Source organism: Chlorocebus sabaeus, chromosome 1 (assembly GCF_047675955.1).
Source record: "Chlorocebus sabaeus isolate Y175 chromosome 1, mChlSab1.0.hap1, whole genome shotgun sequence".
Lineage (NCBI taxonomy): Eukaryota > Metazoa > Chordata > Mammalia > Primates > Cercopithecidae > Chlorocebus > Chlorocebus sabaeus.
Genome location: NC_132904.1, coordinates 75,590,964 through 75,616,326, shown reverse-complemented (window position 1 = coordinate 75,616,326; position 25,363 = coordinate 75,590,964). Strand labels below are relative to the sequence as shown.

The 25,363-nt window shown below is 46.6% G+C and overlaps 1 protein-coding gene across 17 annotated transcripts in view; it reads left to right on the top strand.

Annotated features, from left to right (window-relative positions):
• TENM4 (teneurin transmembrane protein 4) overlaps positions 1–25,363 on the top strand; it is a 3,083,677-nt gene that overhangs the window by 2,668,174 nt on the left and 390,140 nt on the right. For 15 of the 17 annotated variants that reach the window (XM_073019796.1, XM_073019792.1, XM_073019798.1 and 12 more), the window contains 2 exons: positions 4,511–4,798; positions 9,352–9,621. In XM_073019796.1, the coding sequence (XP_072875897.1) occupies positions 4,511–4,798; positions 9,352–9,621 (558 nt within the window). Of the gene's footprint in view, positions 1–2,220; positions 2,397–4,510; positions 4,799–9,351; positions 9,622–25,363 lie in introns of those variants that run through there. The other 2 variants (XM_073019819.1, XM_073019828.1) reach the window with 2 other exon arrangements.

Sequence of the window (25,363 nt, the reverse complement as noted above, 5' to 3'; positions counted from 1 at the left end):
TTTTATGGGGAACTCAGAGGTTGGCGGGTAAGGAGGGAGCAAACACGTTTAGGCACGGATATGTGCCATGTGCTTCTGTCCTGAGCCTGTGGCAGGGGGTTGCAGGGTCTGAGGTGGGCCCCTTCCCCAGCATTCCTTCTGTCCTTCTGCTGGGGAGCTCCAGGTCACTGCACTGAAGTCCCTTGCTCCAAAGGGAGCATTTCTCCACTGTCACTCCTCTTTCACCTCAACCTCTTCTTTCCCGCTGTTAAATGCCAGTTTGAGTGTGAACCATACCTGACCTCTCACCTGTTCAAAAGCAGTAAATACTTGCTGAATTACTGTATTAAGCCTAAAATGTGAAAAGAAAATGTAAAGGAAATGAGAACCAGGCGAATGTTCTCCCTGCCTCAGCTTTGTGACAGGGAAGCTGTGCGTTAGGTGTGTATGTTCTTCATAATTTGTGGTTACTGAGCCTTTGCCTTGATGCCAGTGTCTTCAGTCAACAGGCACACACTGATGAAAAGAAATAGTCATCCACCAATTTAACAGCCTAAAATGTTTCTCAGCCTTATTAACATATGCTTCTGAGGGGATGCTCCTTCCCCGGTTATAACTGACACCTCCCCGGAGCTTTCTACATTATGCTTTTTAAAAAGAAAATGTGTTTGTTTTTTTCTGATGATAATAATAGCTAACATCTATTGAGCACTCACTGTGTACCGGGGACTGTATATGCTAGGGGCACATATTAACTCATTTAATCCTCAAAACAACCCTAAGAGGTTTTACAGATGAGAAAGCAGAAGCACAGAGCGGTTAAATAACTTGCCCAAGGTCATTCACCTGGTCAGTGGGGGATGCATACTTCAAGCCCAGGCTGCCTTGAAATTTAAAAAGATAATACATCTAAGCAATGCCTCTAATTCAGCCTTAGATTTACTTAATACTTTACTTAATTGGTAGTGAACTACTAATATTTTATGTTATTTAGGCTTAATAAGAAGACATGAAGTAGCTGCCAAGTAGTTTCATTCATGCATGCACTTAACAAGCATTTTGTGAGCACCGGATACCAAGCCTGCCTACCCTCAAGGAACTCTAGTCAAGGGGAGAGGCAGACGTGAAAAAAGATCAGCTAGTGGGCTGCATGTGCAGTGATGAAGCATCATACACACAGTCAGAAAGGCCACGGAATTCACATCCAGGAAAGTGCCAGTGGCTCGGCAAGATGGAAGCGAGGTGAGCGAGAATGACAAGAGCCTTCATTTTGACCGGGAAACTAGAATTGACCCCAAAGGCTCAGCAGGCCTGCTAGAGGGCATAAGCAGGACAATAGCATGACCTGGGCCTCAAAAATTTCCCTGGCACAGCCCATACAGCAGTTATACCCACTTGCTGAGTTCAACCTCAGGATCACAATTCTTTCTCCTCTTTATATGCGAGGGCCATGTAACCTCGGGCAGCATACTTAACCTCACAATTTCTCATCTGCAGTCTGCAGAAAATCATAATACCTTTATCACAGGGTTGGTGTGAGGATTAAAGATGTTATATATAATCACAGTAAAAGTAAGCAATAATATTAGCTACTAAGAGTCTATTAGCTATAATGTTAAAACCATTATTAATATTATGAGTTATTAGTGAATCATATTAATGATGGCTAACATTATGGAGTACTTATGCTTATTATTATCATCATCATTATTGTCACTCAGGGGTTAGAAGTAAACAGGCAGAGGCAGCAGTTGCCATAAATCCTCATTCAAATTATACCAGAACAGTGCTTTGGGTTGAAAGCCAGTATTGGGTCATGATATCAATTTAGAATTATAATCAGTCATTTTTTAAAAAATGAAAGAGAATGAGATAGAACATATCAGAGTGCATTTCTCATCATGCAATAACTTGTGAATCTTTTGTTTCTCTTTTATGCATATTTCTCATCACGCAATAACTTTTGTGAATCTTCTGTTTCTCTTTTATACATATAAACACACACATTCACATACATCAATGTGTGTAGTGGGTCACTATGTAGGATGTTATAAATTTTTTTTTTTTTGAGACAGGGTCTCACTCTTGCCCAGCAGGGAGTACAGTGGTACCATCACAGCTCACCATAGCCTTGACCTACTGGGCCCAAGCTATCCTCCCGTTTCAGTCTCCTGAGTAGCTGAGACTACAGGCATGTGCCACTATGCCTGGCTAAAGTTTTGTTTGTTTGTTTGTTTGTAGAGACAGGGTCTTGCTGTGCCCAGGCTGGTCTCGAACTCCTGGCCTGTAGTGATCCTTCCACCTTGGCTTCCTAAAGTTCTGGGATGACAGATGTGAGCCACCCCATGCTTGGCCATAATATGTTTTTCTAATTCTGGACTGCAGTCAAGAAAGTTTTAAAGACCCTGGAGTAGAAGGTACTATCACTGATCTTCCTTGTGGTCCTGCTTCCCAGACACTCAGAGGACTATCATCTTGCCAGCTATTGGGAGACTGAGCATCAGGATGGCAGAGCTCAGAGCTCTGGGTTTGAGCCTCAGTAACATAATTTGATTTCTCTGTGTCTTAGGTTGCACCCCTTGCCCCAGCATTAATTTCCAGGGATATTTTGAGAATTGGGAACCAAAATAGTGTCACCTATTCATCTTAATTGGATCTAGGTATAATCCCGAGGCATTGCAGTCTATCTAGTTAGTGCCAGCTTTGCAACTAACTCACCATGTGGCCTTAGGCAGGAGACTATATGGCCCTGGGTCACTGTAGCTTCATCTATAAAATGGGGATGAAAACAATTGTAATCTCTACTTCACAGTTATTATGAGGCACCAGTAAAATCACAAATGTTTGTACTCTTTGAAAAACGGGCCAAAGAGCTGTCTCTGATGTCCATGATCAAAGGCAGAATTTGGAAACTGCGAGCCTCAGAGCAAATTCGACTCAGCAGTCTGTTTTGTTTGGCCTGCAAAGTATTAAAATTAAATAATAATAATAATGGATCAACATCTTAAAGTCATACATTTTATATCTAACTCCAAATTTCCAGCTTGTCTTAAAAATTCACAAGACACCACTACCCCCCAGACATTCCCACCCATACTCCCACTTTGCAGCACAGGCAGGCACTTGGACAGACCCACCCTCCCAGCTGTCAAGGCCCCACCCTGGATACTGAGGTCTGATGTTGGCAGCATTTATCACAGCTCTTGCTCTGCTGTTTCTCTAATCAGACAATGAAGCAGGGGAATGCCTTGTGTACCCATGCTGCTCTGAAAGCTGGAGCAATGGAAAGCCAGAACTGAGCAGGTTGTGTTTCATAAAAACTAAATGATGCCCTATGTCTCTGTGGAGGATATTCTGCTTTCCTTCTGTATTGAGCTCCTGGCCCTGTATGGTTGTGTTTGCTACCCCAGAGCTAAAAGAAGACATTTGGAGGGAGAAAGAGGGTGCTATCACAAGTCAAAAATCCAGTGGTGTCAGTGTAGGGCAGAAGGGTCAAGATGGGGAAAAGAGGATAAAGGGTTATTAGGAGCTTCCCACCAGTCAGACCCCCTAACAACACCCAGATGCATGGGGCAGACACTCGGCTGCCCAGTGCTGACGGTGGCACTGATGAGATGGGCAAGTCTGGAGGTGAGGGACATTCTCGGAGTAACTGGAAGGGCACTTTTGGGTACTAAGAGTAGGAGGGAGACATCTCAGGGAGGCAGAATGGAATAGGAAAAATGCAGGCTTTAGTGTCAAACAGATCTGAGTTCCAAACCTGGCTTTGTTACTTGACACCTAAGTGACCTTGAAGGGGGTTCTGAATCTCAATTTTGTCAGATGGGGATGGTTAGCTGGTTAATGAAACACATCTTTATTAGGCGCCTACTGTGTACCAGCTCTTGCTCAAGGTGCTACAGACCAGGTGAGCAGCACAGATAAAGTTTCTGCTCTCGTACAGCTTACAGACTAGCGGAAGGAGATGGGCAAAAAGCAAATAATTATATAATCATCTGGTGGTGGTAAGTGTGGGTTGGTTGTTTATACCTTGGCTCGTTTCCAAAAAAGGTTGGAGAGAGTAATAACATCTCGGAAGGTATGAAGATTTACTAAGATAATATATGCAAAGTGCTTACCCCAGTGCTTGCGTGCAATCATTCATCTCACAGATTTTTAAGGAGCCCTGGGCTAGAGCTGGGTCAGGCCCTGTTCCACGTGGGATGTGATGGGAATCAAACAGGCTTGGTTCCTATCTAGGGATATTACTAACCACCAGTGCCCTCTGGCCTTTGCTGTCAGCTTCCTTGGTGCCCATCCCTGGAGGAGGCCTCTTCAAAGTGAATAGGCTAAGTAGCAGAAAGGGACAGGATTTGTAATTAGAGACCCTGGGTGCGAGTCACTTACCGGCTGCGTAGTGGTGGAGCGGTACCCTCACCTCTGCTGCCTGGGGTTCTCTGTCCACACTGCTGCAAGAGTTAATCCAGGATCAGGATGAACCCGGGAATGTTCTCTGCCTCTCACGCCCTATCTTCGGTTTCCCTGGCTCTAGACCACTCGGCCCTGAGTGCTGCGAGGACCCTATTTGTGGATGTGGAAGAGCGCGGGCCGGAGGCCATGGACGTGAAGGAGAGGAAGCCTTACCGCTCGCTGACCCGGCGCCGCGACGCCGAGCGCCGCTACACCAGCTCGTCCGCGGACAGCGAGGAGGGCAAAACCCCGCAGAAATCCTACAGCTCCAGCGAGACCCTGAAGGCCTACGACCAGGACGCCCGCCTAGCCTACGGCAGCCGCGTCAAGGATATGGTGCCGCAGGAGGCCGAGGAATTCTGCCGCACAGGTGAGGGCAAGGCCGAGGGGGCGGGGCCTGGGCGCAGGGGAGCTTGGCTCAGGTAGGCATGGGCTCGGGTGGGCGTGGCGCAGGTGGGCCTGGGGCAGGTAGGCGTGGCACAGGTGAGCTGGAACACCAGTTGGGGTGCCATATCAACAGCAAGTCTCTGCCATTTGGGCACTTGGACTTGGTAAATCTGCCCTGTAGTTCATTCTTGGTTCATTTATTTTCTCCCTTACTCACTTCCCTGGCATAGTGAGGTGGTTAGGAGCTGGGCTCCAGTGTTTGTCTACCTGCCTAGAGCTGAGTTAAGCTTCCCTCTAAACCTCAGTCCTCAACTGTTAGATGGGCGTGAGAAGCCTCCCTACTGCATTGAATTGTCCTGAAGACTTAATGAGATGGCCTTTCAGTGGTAAGCGTAACAGCAAGTAAGTGCTGAATAAATGTTAGTTCCTAGTTTTGCTATTCATTCAGCAAACGTATTTAGCAGTTTCTTTGTGTCAAGCCCTGTGTGATCTTGAGAGGAAGACCTTCCTGAGATAGTTAAACATGAAAACTTAGTAATTTGTAGGATATCCTGGTGCCTGGTTCCCTCTCCTGCACTTTCTACCTACAGTAGTCCCCAAAGCCTATCCATCCTGCTCCAGTATTCAAATCCATCCTTCTTAGCCATTCCCTCTGACACTTCCCAGTGCAAGCTATTATCATTTTTCTTGGAGGATTAACCACAATCACCCCCCTTCACCCAGAGCTGCCTGCCTCGAGCCATTCTCTGTACTGCAGCCTGATGAAGCTTGGGGGTGACTCCCTGTTGCCCTTCAACTGAGCTCCCCCTAACATAGACCGCTTTCCCCAAATCTGTTCCTGTTTCTCTATACATTTTTTGTCCCCTGACTCTCCACACTCCACCACTCATGAGCCAGCCCTGCTGAACTGCTCAGGTTTCCATACCTGTTGTGATATATCTTTCCTATCATGGTGCCTCGGTGATTCCTGTTTTTCTGCCTGCAGATGCTTGAGCCCTCTTTGATGCCTGTTGGGTCATGACCAATACCTGACAATTTGTGCAGCCCATCCTGATTTTGCTCTGCCCTTCTCCCTCTTCACAGACAGGGTCAGCTGAGCACTGTGCTATGTAATTTATATGCATTTTGACAATGTTATTTAATTCTTACAACAATCCCGGGGTGAATCATTTGCCCAAGATCACAGAGCTAAGAGGAGCTGGCCACACACACACACACACACACACAGAGCACACCTATGACCTCTTCATTTCTATTCTCTCCCACAGGCCTGTATCCATGTGAAAGCTGACCTGTTAGCAGGGCTGCCTGTGAGGCTTGAAAAATGAGCAGTCCCTTTCCCAGCTTAGGGTTAAGGCTCCAACTCTGGCATCAAACAGACCTAGATTTGAATTGTGGCTGTGCCATTTTTACTATTCTCAGCTACTTCACCTGTGCAAAGGGATAAACAGTGCCTCACAGGTGGTGAGGATTGATGAAAACTGTAAATAAAACACTTGACACCAGTACCTGGCACAGAACAGATGCTTCAGAAATGTTGCCTGCTATTAATTGTCATCTCTGGATCTCACTGAAGGGAAGAGACAAAATGGTCTCTGAAAGCTTTGCTCTTGCTCTGTCCTGTCCGTAAGTGACAGAGCTCAGCCCTGGCTGGCTTGGACCTAGCACTTGAGGCTCAGGGAAGGGGTAGCTCCTTATCTTTGTAAATAACAAATAAGCAGTTTCATCTCATAGGCAGGCATGTGCGTAGCAGTTTACAAAATACTCTCCTTCAAATTATCACCCTGGATCCTCAAAAATCCTTTGAAGGTAGCAGGTCATAGATTATCATCCCATTTTAAAGACAAGAACATTGAAGCTCAGGTGATCACCAGCCCAAGATTGCACAGCTAGATGTTGAGTGAGATGGGATGTCAACTCGTGCCCTGAGCCTCAGGAAAGAGGCCAAAAAGGACATAAAGCAAGTAAACCATGAGGACTTCTTAAATTGGATGAAGTAAATCTTCCAAACTCACACATCAGAGGAGCTGACTGGCTCAACAGGATCATGGAACCCTTAGAGTGAGCCCTTACCTTGCATTTCTCCGGTCCAGAGATGTCTTAGCTCACCGGTATTGATGCTGAGTCTGGCTGCTTAAAAGGGTATGCAGGACAAGCCATATGGAAATCAGTGCAGCCCAGGCTGTTTGTTGCAAATAAATTTGATTTTTCACTTAATGTAAGAGTCATTCTTCATAACATGTGAGTGGCTTCTCTTTGAGAGGGCCAGCCCAGCAGAGAACAGATAGAACTGTGGATGGGGGCAGGGGGCGAGAACAGGACAGGAGAGAGGAGCATAGATCAGAGAGTGGCCAGGGAGTGTGATATGCAGGGAGAGCGGGAAGCAGACTGAGGAATTTAGGCTCTAATTTAGCCTTTTCTTTTTCTTAGGTGAGCAAAATAGGAGGGCAGATTGGAGTAGGGCACTGAGGAGTGGTATGCAAAATGGCTAACATCTGGTTGGCCCAGCCTCTAACCAATCAGAATGTCTGCCTGGCCACTGAGCAGAGCCCACAGGCTTCTATTATGCCTGGTCCGCTGACATTAACCCTTTGTTTAGTAACTGGATCATGAGGAGACTGGGGGTATTGGGAAAGGGCTGGAGCTGAGAGGCACTGGGTATGGAAGGAGGCACTGAGGTGGCTTGGCACAAGTTATTTACCAAGCTGTGTGAAAGTACTTCATGGCTGTAACCTGGCATCAAGGCTCTCCCAGCCTGAGCCAGCTGAGTGGGAGGCCTGAGGCACACCTCCACCCACCACCACAGCCTAGCGCAGCAGCTTGCATTTCAGCAGCACCCCGCTGGTCTCTCCTCCCCGCTTTCTTGTCCTCTTATCTGTTGTCCAAAGTACTGCCAGAGTGCGTGCGTGTGTGCGTGTGCGTGCGTGTGCGCACGTGTGTGTGTGTCTGTGCACGTGTGTGTGCACGTGGGTGCGTGTGCGCGCAGGTATGTACGTGTGTGTGGGGTTACCTTACTTTTACAGGGCACCTACTCTGCCGCAGGTGTGATAGGTGTTGGCTCCAGATAACCAGCACACACCGGGGGAGCACAGGGTTATCTGTAAGAGTGAGACACACCATTATAATAGGATTGTATCTCTGCTGGCTCCCTTTCTACCTCTCCAGCGGTTCTTTCTTGCTTTCCTTTGCAAGCTTGTCCTATTCAGTCCTGGCCAAGGAGGCCTTTAAAGCTTGGCTATCCACCTCTTCTGCCTTCTAACTTGTCATTCTCCACATTCACTCTCATTGCAAACCTCTCCTCTAAGCTCCTCACCCCAATATCCCACCTTCTGCCCCTGCACTCCCAGAACACTCTCTGTGGATCTCCGCACTTTGAACTTGCACACTTAATCATGTGTTTGATTGTGTCTCCCCTACCCGCCAGGGAGTTCTGTAAAGTTGGGCACTGTATCCTATTCACTGCTGTATCTCAGTACAGGCCCAGGGCCAGCGTGACTTGGTTTAAGCGTGGATTCTGCCTGATTATAAGTCCAGTTCTCCAGATCATCACTGTAAGTGGGATCTGACCCTTACTGGCTTTGTATACTCCCTCTTCCTTTTCCCTGCAACACATTCCTGGAAATACTAGAAATATGGGAGAAGCTGTCCCTGAATAGTCATTGAATTCACATGTGACAGGGAGGTTAGTTTTCCATAAAGTCAGCATTCTATTTGTCACTCAAGTACTAATCCTAGGTGACCTTCTCTCACCCACATCCTCCCCAGCCTCTGTCCTAGGCATTGCTAGGCCTGCCCAAGCCCTCAAGAGACCTGTCTCCACCAGTTCCCCATCACAGACCCACTTGGAGTGAGGAAGCAGCAGCCAGAGCCTTTTTCCTGGTACGAGGCTGACTTTTCTCTGCCAATCCTCATCTTCTTCACTCTCAAGCTTCAGGCTTTCTTGACCTGGCCAGAAAGGAACTTCTGGCCCCAAGGGAGCCATTTAGATCTCATTGACTGGGCTTCTGCCCTGCTCAGGACTTGCTGACCATCCTCCCTGGAAAAGGAGACCTGAAACCCTCGATTCATTTTCACAAGCATTTATTGAGCCCCTTCTGAGTACTGTATTTTGTTCTAGGAACAGAGATTTAAGAATAAGCATAAGCAAAACATGGTGCCTGCCCTTGCTGAGGTCACCTTCAGCAGAGCGTAGACCCTGAAACAACTCTGCAGTACGACCAGGCCCAAGGACTCCGGAAGGAGCCTGGAAAAAATGACAACGAATTCTGCACAGGTGTTGGTATTGGGGTAGACTTCACAGAGCAGGCGCAATTTGAGTTGAGGTTAAAGGAAATGGAGGGTGCAGGCTGGTGAAGAGGGGGCAGAAAAAGCCCTCCAGGCAGAGGCAATCACTTGAGCAAAGGCATGGGCACAGAATGCCACAGCAAGTTCAAAGAACGACAGTGAGTCCTGGGGTAGGAAGGCCCGGCTTCAGGCAGAGGCAGAGGCAGACCTCTTCTCAGTGCCCTAACCAAGCTCACCTGTGTTTCCTCCCAGGTGCCAACTTCACCCTGCGGGAGCTGGGGCTGGGAGAAGTAACGTCCCCTCACGGGACCCTGTACCGGACAGACATTGGCCTCCCCCACTGCGGCTACTCCATGGGGGCCAGCTCTGATGCCGACATGGAGGCTGACACGGTGCTGTCCCCTGAGCACCCCGTGCGGCTGTGGGGCCGGAGCACACGGTCAGGGCGCAGCTCCTGCCTGTCCAGCCGGGCCAACTCCAACCTCACGCTCACCGACACCGAGCACGAAAACACTGAGACTGGTAAGTGGCTGGTTTGGTCTGTGCCGGGTGCCTGGGTGGTGGAGCTGGGGTTTTATTTACAATATTGATTTCCTGCTCCATTACCTGGGGCTCTGGTGAAGTTGGTGAAAAATTGCTTTACTCTCAGGGATCAAAAGTCAGAGTCTCTTGCAGAGTCATGTGAAATGCCCACCCATGAGTGACATGCCAGAGACTGGTTCGCTGCTCTTTCCTTCCAGATTAGGGAGGCGCATAAGGCTCTGGGTCATTGCTTATAAGGTGCCTGTGTGCAGGGGAGAAGAAAGGGCATGGGGCAGTGGTAACAGATTCCCCATAGTTTGTCCTCTACCAAATCAGCAAGGCCTGGTCCTGCCTGAATCCTGCTCGTTCCATCTCTAGCTCCAGGTGCTCAGCAGTCCTGGGCAACCTCCAGGAACACTGTCCCACATCAGCATCTTATGTTGTTCAGAGGATGACTTCCAAACAAAAAGTGACATTTGAGGATAACTTAAAACTTGAGGTTTAGGGGAGATGTTGTCAAAGGGTACAGAGTTTCAGTTAGGAGAAATAAGTTTTTGAAATCTATTGCACAGCATGGTGACTATAGTTAATAATAATGCATTATATATTTCAGAGTTGCTAAAAGAGTGGATTTTTAAATATTCCCACCACAAAAAAATAAGTATGTGAGATGAGGAATATGTTAATTAACTTTAGTTAATCATTCTACAATATATTTATGTATCAAAATATCATATTGTGCCCTATAAATATATATAATTATTATCTATTAAAAATAAAAAGAAAGTGAAAAGACAAAAAAAAATAAACTTTAACAATTAAAACTTGAGGCTTTGCTGCAGCTTCCCCCGATCCCAGGAAGTGCCAGCTGCACACTCCTTATTCCGCTTTCCTCCCTGACGCTCCTTCCCAAGGCCTGAGAGAGGCTGTGGGAGGAAAAGATGACACCTGGTTCACACACCTCCTTTTCGTGGTGGAGGAAAGGGGGCCCAATGTCAGCGTTTTCCTCTTTCTCCCTTGGGACCTTGCTGGCAGAATTCTGAGGGGCTCTGAGTCTAACATGGTCCTGCATGGAGACTAGCTCCCGGGGGGAATCTCCCCTTCTGTGTATTTCATGCCTTACCAGCCCCTGAGCAGCTTTGCTGAGCCAGGTCAGCACTGAGGTGGGTCCTGCTGAGGCCTGGCAGCAAAGGAAAGAGTGGCAGAGCCCAGGAACAGCCCCAGCACCTGGAAGGCTGTTTCTGGGAAGCCCAGTGAGGAGGAGGTCCGCTGGCGCTTCCACACCAGAGCCAGCAAAGGGGTAGGGGAGGGCAGTCTGAATTATTAATAGAATAGGAAGCACCTAGCCCAGTGCCCCCTGCTGGCTTCTAGCTTCAAATGTAGATCCTCATGATTCCTGCCCAGGATTCCCCTGGATCAGGGCAGGGAACAGGTCAGAGATAAGGCTTAGAGGGGTTAGTCTCTGAAGAGGAGGCTCCAGTTGAGTGGTGTAAAACCAAGATGGATCCCCAGATTGGGGATGGACAGGAGACCACGCACGGTCAGGGTCAGGTGGGGAAATGTATCCCCTTAGGGTCCAGAGTCCCATGCAGCAGTTCCAAAGCTGCATCCCGCCACCCTCCCAGAGGACTCACGTGTTCGCCTAGGGAGCCTGCATACTTGTCTACGTGGGAGGGTGGCAATGGCTTGGGTACTGGGTACTGGCTTGGCAGTGTCACTCTCCCTTGGTCCCCAGTCAGCCCTGTGAAGGGGCTAATGACCTCAGTACCAGAGGAGTTTCCCTCTCTCTGGTGGGAAAGCACCCACACTCCCTCACCCACCTTCCCAAGGCCATACCCAGCCAGCAGCCCTGCCTCTCCCCACCCCCACCACGCACTGAACTTGAACATTAAATTGAAGGGCAGTGCAGGGCCTGGCACAAAGAGAATAGGGTATGTGCCACCACACCACAGCAGGAAGGGAGTCTCAGTTCTGGTACTGGTCTAGGGTGTGGCATTGGGTAAATTGCATCCTTTCTTGGGACCTCAGTTTCCTCATCTATAAAATAAATAGTTTAAATGAACTTAGCATTCCTTGATCTGAGAATGTTAGTTCTTAGATGGGGTAGGGGGCTGTTCTGTGGTCAAATAATGTAGGAAACACTGAATCAAACAAACTTAAACCAGTTTCTTTACTCCAGGACTTCTTAGAGTTTTTCAGATGTTAATGTGGATGCTAATGGATAAATTACCAAGGGGGGATGTATGCAGCATTCCCCAAATCGATTTGACCACAGAACTCTTTTATTCTCAGAGCATCTGGTGGGACCAGTATTCTAATAAACAATTTTTGGATCTAGCTGAGCTAAATGACCTGTAGGCCCTTCTAGATGCAGAATTCTTGGATTCTAAGTGCATGCACAAGATGAAGGTATGCGAGAGGAAAATGATAATAATAACAGCATTAATACTGATAGTTGTGTGGTTGGGCATGGTGGTTCAAGCCTGTAATCCCAGCACTTTCAGAGGCTGGGGTGGATGGATCGCTTGAGGCCAAGAGTCCAAGACCAGTCTGGGCAACATGGCAAAACCCCATCTCTACTAAAAATGCAAAAATTAGCCAGGCATGGTGATGCACACCTGTAATCCCAGCTACTCAGGAGGTTAAGGCAGGAGAATCACTGGAACCCCAGAGGCAGAGGTTGCCATGAGCCAAGATTGCACCACTGCACTCCAGCCTGGGCAACAGAGCTAGACTCTATCTAAAAAAAAAAAAAAAAAAAAAACGGTTGCTGCCAATTACTTGAACCTAAGCACAGTGCTAACTGCTTTAGCTGTATTATCTCATTTACTCCCCCTACAACCCTTTGAAGAAGGTTTTATTATCCCCATTGTTGCACACAGTAAGGAAACTGCAGCCCAGAGAAGTTAAGAAACCTGCATAGGACACACAACTAGCAAAATGAGGTTGGAACTCAAGCCTATATGACTCTAAAATCTTTACTCTTACAGCCCTAGTTATAGTGAATTCCCTCTGTAGCAAGACACTTGGGTTATTTTTTCTTTTGAAGCCTTCTTGCCATGGTGACAAATGATCATTTTCCATAAAGTCATGACAGAAAGAGGTGCACACTGCCCACATTATTGTATATTCCCTGAGAGCTGAATTACAGCTGAATTAAGCCTCTGTTGGGTGATAATGACATATTCACTAAGCCTGAAGAGTTTTAGCCTTTGATAATGGGGCGGAGAAATGGCTGCCTGCTCCCCTGGCCATGTCGTCATCTCTTTATGATCATACATTTCCACACTGGCCACAGAACTCAAAGCCTCGCTGTACTCAGGGTAGACGGGTGGGCAGAGGAGGTAGGCAGATGAATCTAATGAAGGGCTTCTGTTTCCCACATCCCTTCCAAGCCTGGACTCCCTGAACCTAGATTCCCCCTAGGTGCCCAAAGGCTATCTACTTGCTCCCAGTTGGGAAGTTATGTTAACAGCTTTGTTATGCAGTACTCAGATCTAAATAATGACAGCAATCGTGGGAATGACTCCCTTTTATTCACTGATTAAGTTCACGTTCCTCTTACGCTATTATCTCCCCAATGTATAGCTGAGGAAACTGAGGCACAGAGAGATTAAAGGCTGTGCACAGGGCCACATATCTAGTTGAGCTGGAGCCAGGCTCTACTACGAAAGTCTTGGTTCCTTTCACCCTCTCTCTCCCTTTTCTTTTACCTTCCCCCCTCCCATCTTTCTGTAGTTCTGCCTGACCTCATCAAACCCCTGGCCCCAGCCAGTGCTCTCCTTTTCTTGTGATGGGAACTCAGATCTCACCATCAGAACAGGGCTCAGTTCCACTGGACCTGTCAGTCAACACATCACAGTGTGGTCACTTCTCAGGGTTAGAGCAAAGCCAGCAACCTCATGCTATGTGCTTACCACTGCACGTGTGCAATTGCCTTTAATCCCCCTGGCAACTCAATGGCATTCCCATTTGCCGAATGGAAAACCTGAGGCTCCAAACCGAGACACAACAGCCAGCGAGTCACCAAGTTGGCAGAGCTTAGATTTGAAGTCTGGTCTCTTTGATGGCCTGAGCCATCTCTATAGTCTGAGCCCTTTGCCTGCCTCCATTTGAGTCTGCAGGCGTCCTCAGCTATCAATTGAGGCCACCAAAAATGTGCAGCCAAGTTCTCAGAGATCCTTACCAGATAAATGTGAAATGTGAAGCATAACCCCAGCAACCTCCAGCCACAAGAACATTTACTCTGCCTCCACACCAGGCCTTGCATTAGTCAATAGTAATTGTCAACAGTATTGATAGCGGTGGAGGCTTTTGCTGAGGTCACAGTGATGCTGCATGCCGCTGCCATCAATAATAACTTTTATGGGGTCCATTAAAGACAATTTCTGCCCCTGAAGGTTAATGTCAGCAGCTTTTATGTCACTGCTTAATATCTAAAATAAATACAGAATTGACTGGGTAATGTAAACACAAATCTTCCTACTCAGGGCCTTCAGGCAGAGCCAGCCCTCAGGCCTCTCCTCTCCTGCCGTGAGGGGCCAACAGGCTTGGGGGGCAGTGAGAAGCTGGCATATCAGGAACACAGTCGGTATGCAATAGATGTGTTTTAGAAAGCAGAGGTTGCAATTCGAGCTTCACTCCCAAGCACTGGGTCAAGCTGACGCTGTCTTTTGTGAATGCATTCTGTAATTCGTCCCACAGCTATGCTGAGCTTCAGTGTGCAGCGTTATTCAAGGATGTGGACTCTAGATGACCAGTGAGGGAGGCAGGGCTACGAGCACCTTGCAGCTCTTTAACAGAGGTGCAGCAGGCAGTGTTGCAGAGTGGAGAAAGAATGCTAGTTTCAGAGTCCAATGAGGAGACCTGGCCTCAGGTCCTGGTTGTACTAGTCCCAGCTCTGAGATCTTGGGCAAGTCATTTCACCTCTTGGAGCCACAGTTTTGTCATTTTAAAAAGAATATGTCAGTGGTTACTAGGGAGTAAGAAGAGATGTTGGGGAGTTACTGTTTAATGGGTACACATTTTCAGTTTGGGATAATGAAAAAGTTCAGAGATACATAAAAGTAATGGATGCACAACCGTGTGACTACACTAATGCGACTGAACTCTAGTCCTTAAAATGATTAAAAAGATCAACTGTTATGTATTTTTTACGTAATACAAAAAATGCAAACACAGCATGCCATCTTCCTTCCTTGAAGTGTTGCTGTGAGTCTGTACTACAGCATTTGTGAAGCATCTGGTCTGTGTTGGGCCTTAATTCATGGGAGTTGTTAATATTAATTTTTTAAAGAGCTGGATGATGACAATAAAGGAGCAGTTCATTTTGCCCTGAGCGTGCAAAGGCTCATTCCTTCATTCCACTCATGTTATGCATGGGGCTTGAAAGCCTAGTAGGATTTCACTGAGTCTAAGGGATCTGAGAGAAGCATTCCCAATAGAGACAACTGCATGAGCCAAGGCTTGGAGGCATGCAGAAGCATGGTGGGTCTGGGGAACAGTAAGAATGTACTCGTGATTTAATCCCAGAGGCAAATTAAGAAATCTACTTTGAAAGGAAACAATGAAGCAGAATCACAGTTACCCCTGCCCCAAATTATCAAGCAGCCTGGTGTCAAAAGGGAAATTATTGGTTAACCTAATTAGGCAGCCAAATTGCTCATTCAGAGTCAGTAGATTAGGTGAGCATCTCCAAAGTACAGTGAGAAAGGAACTCATTACCAATTAACTCCATTTATCCTCTGCTCTCCTTGGCCCCATACCCATGAGACTTGGTTTTAAAAATATATAAGAATATCTATCGTTAAGTACCAGAGTGGTCAAAGTACTGCAGCAGCCCAACCCATTGTACAATGGGACACCATCTTCTAGGATGAGAAGTTAGATCCCATCCACTAGGGTAGGAATTGGGCCCCACATTTGATTACTCTTCTGCTTTGGGAGCCAGTGCACAGCCCTCTCAGGAATGCAGAGGGGCTCCATGCTTTCAGGGAATTAGAGTGTCCTATCAGACAGAGCTATCCACGTAAACCTTGTGCGTGCTGGAAGCCCCCAGGCTCCCAAGAGGATTGAGGAGAGCCTGGTAGAGCCAGAGCCTCTGAGCCTCTCAGAATCTGTGAGCTAGAAAGAACCTTGGAGACAACAAGCCCATCAACTCTTAACCTTCCCTCATTTTCTAATCAAGGACACAGAGATTTGGAGCAGTTAGGTATCTCATTGAAGGGTGCACAGCTAGTAAATGTCAGAGCCAGGGTGTGAATCCTGATCTATCCCACTACAGTGTCCATTATCCTTCTTTTCTTTTTTTTTTTTTTTTTTTTTTTTTGAGACGGAGTCTTGCTCTGTTGCCCTGGCTGGAGTGCAGCGGTGCAATCTCGGCTCACTACAAGCTCTGCCTCCTGGGTTCACACCATTCTCCTGCCTCAGCTTCCCAAGTAGCTGGGACTACAGGCACCCACCACCACGCCTGGCTAGTTTTTTTGTATTTTTAGTAGAGACGGGGTTTCACTGTGTTAGCCAGGATAGTCTTGATCTCCTGATCTCGCGATCCACCCGCCTCAGCCTCCCAAAGTGCTGGGATTACAGGTGTGAGCCACCACACCCGGCCCATTATCCTTCTTGACCACCATGTTCTACAGTCTTTCTTGTTTTATAGAGACATGTTTATGTTAGCTCAACCCAAAAAATATATGAGGTCTAGGAGATGATTCTAGCTATATCCAGAATATAAATTTCTTTGTCAATATTAGAAACTTCCAGAAAAGAAAGGGAACCCATAACCTATTAGAAGTGATCAGGACCCAGAGATCATACCGGGCCACTGTGAAATTATGACATGCTAGAGAAATGACATTTGAAGTACATGTTTTAGAGGGTTAAGAGAAATATCCCATCAAAAGGTATCTGAGAGAGCTTTATGGAAGAAGTGCTGGCCCCTAGGTTTTGAGGGCTGGAAAGGACTGTAACAGGCAAAGAGGGTTAAGAGGGGGCATTCTTTGTGGGCAAAACTGGGGGGTAAACCAGTAGAAGGTGTGTCACATGAGGCTAGAACATAAGCGAATGCACCTGGGAATGCTGGGGCAGAGTGTACTGGGAGGTAAGGTTTGCAAGTTAGTTGGATTGTCTGTCATTCCACAACTATTTGTTGAGTACCTACTATGTACCAGGCACTGTTTTAGATACTGGGGTTCCAGCAATGATCAAAGCAGACAAAACTGCCCCCTCTCATGGAGATTACGTTCTAGTGGGAAAATTGATGATGAACAAGGTAAAAAATAAATAACATAGAATGTTTCTCTATAATAGTTGTTACGGAAAGGGGGACAGTGAGTCCCAGGGTGTGTCTTGGCAGAGGTGCAGTTGTAAAATGGTGGCCAGAGAAAGCTTCACAGAGAAGGTGACATTTGAACAAAGCCTTGCAATAGGTGAGAAAGCAGGCTGTGAAGATATCTGGAAGAAAAGCAATCTTGGCAGAGGGAAGGCAGGTGCTAAGGCCTTGAGGCAGAAGCTTGTGTGTGGCTAGTTTGAAAAGCAGCAAGGAAGCCAGAGTGGCTAGATGGTAGAGGAGGCCAAAGAGGGGAGGGGATAGGGGTGTGTGCAGGCCAGTGCAGGGGAGCCATGGAGGGTTTTTAATGGAGAAGTGATGAGGTCTGACTAATACTTGAACAGGATCATTCTAGAAGCTGTGTTGAGAGTAGACTCACAGGCAAAGGCTGAAGTAGGCAGCTATTGCAGTCATGCAGGAGAGAAACAACAGGTTCTCAGGTCAGAGTGAGCCATAGGTGAGGAATGGGCAAGGGATATAGTTCACTGAGGTGCGGCAGTGAGGGTAGTACCTGTACCTGTGGAAGTGGATAGAACTTTCTCTTCCCTGCTCCTCCCCACCATCTTGTTAGCATTGAGGATGACTTCAGTACTCTTATGTTCTGTGACCAAAATGACTTGCCAGTACTGTAAGGAAGAGGGGCTCACCCCTGATCCCTCTCCCAGCCTCACTGCTACCTTGGCCCAGTTCAGGGTCCTTTAGCCATGGCCTGTCCCATGCCACACCCGGTGCTTTCTTGTTCTCAGTCCACAGCTTTGGTGATGAGCCACATCCCTTGCCCACTCCTCCCACCACGCTGCATCCTGCTGCCGATCATCTTGGTTTCTGACCTTGCTGCCTGACTCCCTCACCCAGCCTTGCCTTATCTTCCACATAAGACTCTTGGGAACCATCATTTTTTCATACAATCTCAGCTTCCCTTTAAGCCATAATTTTAGTCCTACCTTCTGCTTGGTTGCCTCAAGCTGCCTTAGTGAAGTTTGACCTGGGGCCTCCTCTGCATAGCACCACATTGGCTGGAATTGCCTGTGATCTGGGAGCCAACACCTGACGGCTACTAGCTTTGTTGTTCTTAGGAGTCCCTTTAAGAAGTCCTGGCCCAGATTAACTGCACCCTATAACCAATTCCCGCTGGCAAGCTCTGTGACTCTCCCTGGTGGCAGTACCTACTAACACAACAGCACCTTGCTTCTGAAAGGGAAAGGGAGGAAAATGAAGGCTCAGAGCCCTGCTAAATTAAGACAGATTGCATTCCTAAAACTCAGTTAAGACCCGCTGAGTGTGCAGAGAGGTGCAGCAAATGAGAGTTTTGTTTTTAATTTGAGACAATACAGCTTTCAATTCCAGTGGAGCCAATGATGTGCATGATGACAAACTTCCTGACGAAAGATATTTCAGAAGCATTTTTCCCTGTCAGTAAGCTCTGCTTTGTCCAAGGAGAGTGGTTTCTGAGGCTGCTTGAACTTCATCTGACCCAGGATGACTTCAGGGAAGAAACAGAATAACCAACTTTGGGAAAGAAGCTTCCGGCCTATGGGAGCCTTGTTCCAGTGCCAGATGTGTGGAGTCTAGGGATGAATTTGGTTTCAATTTTAGGCTTTGTCACCAGTCCTAGTGTGACTTTGACCTAGTCACTTCTCTCTGAGCATTATCGTAGTTTCCCCATCAGCCAAAAAAGGTCAGTGGAATCTCAGACAGTGAAATAACTTGGAAGGAGGATAGGCTTTAGAGTCAAACTTGGAATCCCAACTCAGCTACTTAGGAATTGGGCGATTTTGTGCAAATTACTAAATCTCACTGAGATGAAGAAATGGAGAAACTCAGTTTCTTCATCTGCAACCTGGGAATGAATGAATGTCTACCTCCTAAGGTTGTAATAAGGATGGAAGGTGATCATGCATGTGAAAGAGCAGGACAGTGTTTTTGAAACCCTGGGTCAACCAGTCACGAAATAAATGTTATAGCTCAGCACCATTTAAAATAATAATAAATAGGCTGGGCTCTGTGGCTCACGCCTGTAATCCCAGCACTTTGGGAGGCCAAAACGGGCGGATCACTTGCGGTCAGGAGTTCAAGACCAGCCTGGCCAGCATGGTAAAACCCTGACTCTACTAAAAATAAAATACAAAAATTAGCTGGGTGTGGTGGTGCATGCCTGTAGTCCCAGCTACTCAGGAAGCTGAGGTGGGAGGATCACTTGAACCTGGGAGGCAGAAGTTGCTGTGAGCCAAAATCATGCCACTGCACCCCAGCCTAGACAACAGAGTAAGACTGCATCTCAAAATAAATAATAATAATAATAATATAATAAATAGAATAGAGAGAAGCAGAATAAAGTGTAGGGCATATAGTAAGATAAGCATTATTTTATAAAATTTTTATTCCAGTTCCACTTGGGTTTTTTTGTTTGTTTGTTTGTTTGTTTGTTTTGAGATGGAGTTTCGCTCTTGTTTTCTGGGCTGGACTGCAGTGGTGCGATCTTGGCTCACTGCAACCTCTGCATCCTGGGTTCAAGCAGTCCTCCTGCCTCAGCCTCCCAAGTAGCTGGGATTCCAGGTGTCTGCCACCACACTTGGCTGATTTTTTTGTTTAGTAGAGACAAGATTTCACCAGATTGGCCAGGCTGGTCTCGAACTCCTGACCTCAGATGATCCACCCACCTTGGCCTCCCAAAGTGCTGGTGTCACAGGCGTGAGCCACTGTGCCTGGCCAGTCAGTTATACACACAATACATGTACTCAACTGTCATGTAAAATATATTTATTATTATAGATTTTAGAAAAACAAGCTTAAAAGATGGTAACTGGGGACCAAGCACCCTGACTCATACCTGTAATCTCAGCACGTTAGGAGGCCAAGGTGGGAGGATAACTCGAACTAAAAATAACAACAACAAAAAGTAGCCAAGGATGATTGTGTGCATCTGAAGTCCCAGATACTCAGAAGACTGAGATAGGGGCCTGGGTGATCGAGGCTACAGTGAGCTATGATTGCACCACTGAACTCTAGCCTGGGCAACAGAACAAGACCCTGTCTCAAAAAAAAAAAAAAAAAAAAAAAAAAAGATGGTACCTGGAATATGGCTGGACCTTGTGAATGTTAATTCCCTTCCTTCAAGGACCCCTTAGCTCAAAAATTCCATGATTTGTGATGTAATAGTCTTGGTCAAAAACTGTTGGCCTAGTATTTCTAGGGTCCCCTTTCTGAGAATGACTAAATATCTGGGCAGGGGCTTATGATTCAGCTGAAAGAAGATTGACTCCAGGATCAGAGACTTAAGGTCACACAGCTTGTACAATGATAAAGCTGGAATCCCTAATTTGTAGAACCTGTACAGCTCCCTTCTCCCCTCTCCCCTCTCCCTCTTATGTAAATGGTCATTGGGATGATTAATAAGTCGTAGAGTAGCTATGGGCTGTGAGGACAGCAGGAAAAGCATCCCCCAACAGGGAGAGCTGACTTAGGAAGATACAGGGGCTGGATGAGGCATAAGCTGGGTTCATGGACCCACCTGGATCTCTCCACTGAGCACAAAGGCAACTGGAGAGGAACCCAGAGCAGATAACAATGGGCACAACATGAAACTAGCATGTCAAGAGAGATCTGGGCTTCTGCCAACCCATAGATCCTTACCACAACTTTAATTTCACACTAATCAACCCAGGCAGATGGGCAGAGCACCATATAGTAATGGGTTGCTTTCCTTTGACTTCAGTCTGGAAGAGAGCATAGGGAGCAAAGGATGAAGAGGGGCTCCAGGTATTCATATGGGTTTGATACATGAAGCCCAGGAGGCAGCAATTACCCATACCCCACCAAATACCTCTTTCAGGAAGAGCCCTTAGAGATGACCAGACCTTCCCGAAACTCTCCCCAAAGTGACAAGCCCGGCTTCCTCTGATGGTGGGAAGCAGCAGTAATGAGGCAAAGGGGCATTGGACTAGCAGTCAGAGAGTGTGCGTCTGTCTCCTGGCTGGTGGGGACTGTTTAGGAAATAGCAAAGATATATTATGGCTGAAGCCTGTGAGATTAGGAAAAGATGAGGACAGAGAGGAGAGCTGGGCTCTGTCATGGCAGGAGATGGTTCTGAATTGCTGGCTCAAGGGTTCAGCCTTTGTCCTGAAGGTGACAGGTACCACAGGGAAATTTTAAGCAGGGAGAAGTTAAAGGTGACAGATGCCTTCTCTGATTCAGGTAAGAACAGACATGACATCTGGAGTGATCTTATTCTTGAGAAGACTACAATTGCCTTTAGCTTTGAATTACTAACAGCTTAAATAAATAAAGCTGCAGGTCTGGCTGGAACCTACATTCATAATGCATTTGCCCTGGATAACTAACTAACCATGAACTTGTCAAGAACCTCAAGTCCCGCCTCTGCCAAATTTTGACTTTAAGGATCCTTTAGAGGGTGCCCAACTGGTTATCAGATTTTGTTTATAAAGAATTTGTTTGCATATATAATTACTATCTTCTTGTCTTAATAAACCTGATTTAGTCTGGGTTTCCTAGAAAGCAGAGCTGAGGCAAAGATTAAAAGCTGATGCTTTACTTAGGAGAAGTAAACTCAGGAACACGAGACAAAGAAAGATGAGAAGCAAAGAGAGGTGATGGGTTACCATGCTGGCCAGTGCCTCCCAACAAGCTGCAAGGAGACATACCTGGTCTCTAAGCAGGAATGCTTCCTGAGAAGGCTCTTAGGCAGGCTGTACTTAGCAGTCATGTCTCCAGAGTAGTCTGTGGGAGGAAGGCAAGACAAGCAGTTAATGGGTGCTAGGCAGCAGAATGCAATGGACCGACTGGCCGCAGTGGCAGCTGAAGTGCTGCCATTGGCTGAGGCACCAGCAGATGGCGGCCCCAGGGGACTCTGAAAGGGTGTATAAGCTGTGATGGATGCTGCTGTTAGCTGCTTATTCCTCCCTCCCTCCCCCGCTCTTTCCCTCCCTCCCTCCCTCCCTCCCTCGCCACATCCCCCCTGCTCCTTTCTCTATTTCTTTTTACTCATAAACTCTACCTGTCAATAATTACAGGAGCAATGCTCACTATTATACAGTTACAGTGAACCAGATAGTGTGCATGTATTACTTCATTTCATTACCATAATCAGACTATAAAACAAAGGTTGTTCCCCATTTAAAAGTGGGCAAAGGACATGAACAGACACTTCTCAAAAGAAGACATACATATGGCCAACAAACATATGAAAGAAAGCTCACCATCACTGATCATCAGAGAAATGCAAATCAAAACCACAATGAGATATCATCTCTCACCAGTCAGAGTGGCTATTACTAAGAAGTCAAAAAACAACAGATGCTGGCAAGTTTACAGAGAAAAAGGAATGCTTTTACACTGTTGGTGGGAGTGTAAATTAGTTGAACCATTTTGGAAGACAGTGTAGCAATTCCTCAAAGACCTAGAGGCAGAAATACCATTTGATCCAGCAATCTAATTACTGGGTATATACCCAAAGGAATATAAATCATTCTATTATAGAGATACATGCACACATATGTTCATTGCAGCACTATTTACAATAGCAAAAACATGGAATCAACCTAAGTGTCCATCAATGTTAGACTGGATAAAGAAAATGTGGTACATATACACCATGGAATATTATGCAGCCACAAAAAGGAATGAGATCATGTCCTTTGTGGGGACATGGATGGAGCCAGAAGCCATTATTCTCAGCAAACTGCAGAAATGGAAAATCAGACACTGCATGTTCTCATTTATAAGTGGGAGCTGAATGATGAGAACACATGGACACTCTGTGGGGAAGAACACATACTGGGGTCTGTCGGAGGTTGGTGCAATGGGGAGGGAGAGCATCAGGAAGAATAGCTAACCATGACACACGTTTATTTATGTAACACACCTGCACATCTGGCACATGTACCCCTGAACTTGAAAGCTGAAGAAGAAAAATAGGGGTTGTTATTCCCATTTTAGAGCTGATGAAATTGAGGCCTCAAAAGCATAAGGAACTTGCCAGCTAGCCAGTCACAAAGCTGATAGCTAACCCAGGGCCAAGCAAATCCAGAGCTCTTACCCCTAATCATATTACCTGATGGAGACAGGAATATAGAACTACTTGTGTGAATGACTGCCAGTTCTTTTTCAGGTTAAAAAGGTGTCAATGTATCAGACTAGCCACTGCAAACACACACTTGGTGACTCCAACTTATAAGCACATACTCTGGAGCCAGGCTGCCTGGATTGGAATCCTAGCACTTCCACTTATTAGCTGTGTTACCTTGTGTTAAACGAGGCAAGTCTCTTCATCTCTCCATGCCTCGGTCTTCTCACCTGTAAAATGGGGATAATTCTGGTATCTCTCTCACAGTGTGGTTGTAAGGATTAAATGAGGTAAGAAAGTTAAAGCACTTAGCATCGTGTCTGGCACACAGGAAGTACTATATAAGTGTATGCTGTTGTTAAATGCATTGCACTTCATGATTTACAAAGTGTTTTCATATCTCGTTTAACATTTGTGACAAGCTTTGAGGTAGATATCGCCCTCATTCTTGTTTGGAAGTGCTCTTGAGATCATGCACCTGGCACATGGTGGAGATGGGATTCAACCCCAGGTCTGTCTGACTCCACACCCATGCACAGCTGTTCATAACTCTCTCTGGCAGCTGGTCAGCCTGGCTCTAACTGCCAGAGACGATTCCCTAGGTACCAGGACCAAGTGTGAAAAGGCTCCAGTCAGCCTGATTTTCTTCAGGCCACTTTCTCCCAGTTTGCTCTGTGAGAAGGATCCTTCTTCTGGAAGAAACTCTCCTTCAAATAAATAGCCAAACCCTTTCCATCCCAAACACTGAAGAGGGATTTTCTTTCTGCCATCGCTCACAGCCTGGCTCCTAAATGAGTTTGCTGTACTTAGTTTGTGTAGTACCTTAACTACAAAACCAATTGCTTTCCTGAATGTGCCTCCAAAAAGGAAATAAGTGTATGGAACAAACCAGGTTCAAAGCATGGTATAAACAAAGGGAAATGGTTTGCAGTTCCAGCTGCTTGTAAAGATGCAAGAGGGAGGAGAGAAGAGCCCTCATGGGTGTGAAGTGGGCTGTGAAAGTACAGAAGAAGGTGCTTCAAATAGGAACCAAATGGGCTAAGTCAGAAGTTAGACAGCAATTAGAAGTGAGGCGCCTCCAGGCATCTCTCACTCTGCATGCAGCCTCACCTGGTAGCAAAAAGAGGGAAACGCTTAAGCCCAAAGGATTTACCCTTCTCTCTACCTGCATCCACAGCCTTCAATAATTTATAACCTCAACACTAGAGCTAGTGCTAAAAGATGGATTTTATTTTGAAAAAAGATTGTGTCATTTTTTCCCCAGCCAGATTTCAAAAGCTCTTCAAGAGTCTGCTCTGGCAGCCTGGCCATTATTATTCACATTTAGGGAGTGCATAATAGCTCACAATGCCCTTTAACACCTGATATTTCACAAATCATGACATCATCTCCCCGGTCCAGGGCACCTGAGCCCATGCCCTGGCTCTAAATCCTGACAGACAGTGGCCCTTTGGCCTTGGAGTCTGGGTTCAGATGTGTCCAAGGTTCCTCAAGTCGCTAAAAGCACTTGCAGGACACAGCATAGAGTGGGACTCACAATTAATATTTGTTACAGCAAAGGGGAAAGAAAAGCAAATCAGCAAAGGGAAAAGGTGCATGGGACAAAGATCGGAGGAAGCCGGGCCAAAGCTTCCAAGAGTTTTTCTCTCAGCAGAGTCATGCAGGAAGTGCTGTGTTCCTGCAGCCAGGAGCTGTGATGACACCTACAAAGTGCTGTTTACCATGGAAGCTCAAGAGAGACTCAGGGCCCTAAGTGTGAAGCAGGGGCTAGTCACATAGGTGCCCTCTGCCTAGCGTGTACCAAATTCCAGACTCCCAGAAGAAAATAAGGTGTTTCACATAAACTCATTATTGGTACAATCTAGGCACAATACAATCTAGGCACAGATAGCCCCTCCTATCGTTTAGGACCTAGGCAACTGTTTACCAGCCAGGTTCTCAGGCACCAGCCCGAGGCCACCCTTGCAAGCAGAGCTTTCTAAGGATGCGGTCTCCGGCCTGCTATGTTAACTCCTTTCTGCCCCCTGCCTCTTGGACTGCCCTCCTATTTGATTCGTGAGTGGCCCCAACAGACCCCCTAGTATATACTTCTCAGGACAGCCTTATAGTTCTTTCTCTACTCATCGTCCTTCATGCAGTAACTCTTAGAGAGTGATTATAAACTTTATGAGAAATTCTGATAAAGCTTGCTGCTAGTACTGATCATGAAAGTAGAGAGAAAAATGAAATGATGCATCCTGAGTAGGTGGGGGAAAGCCTTGTCCAAACGACCCTCACAGTGGGCCAGTGCTACTTGGTCCATAGTTGTATTGATGAACTGGGGCCTGGGGGAG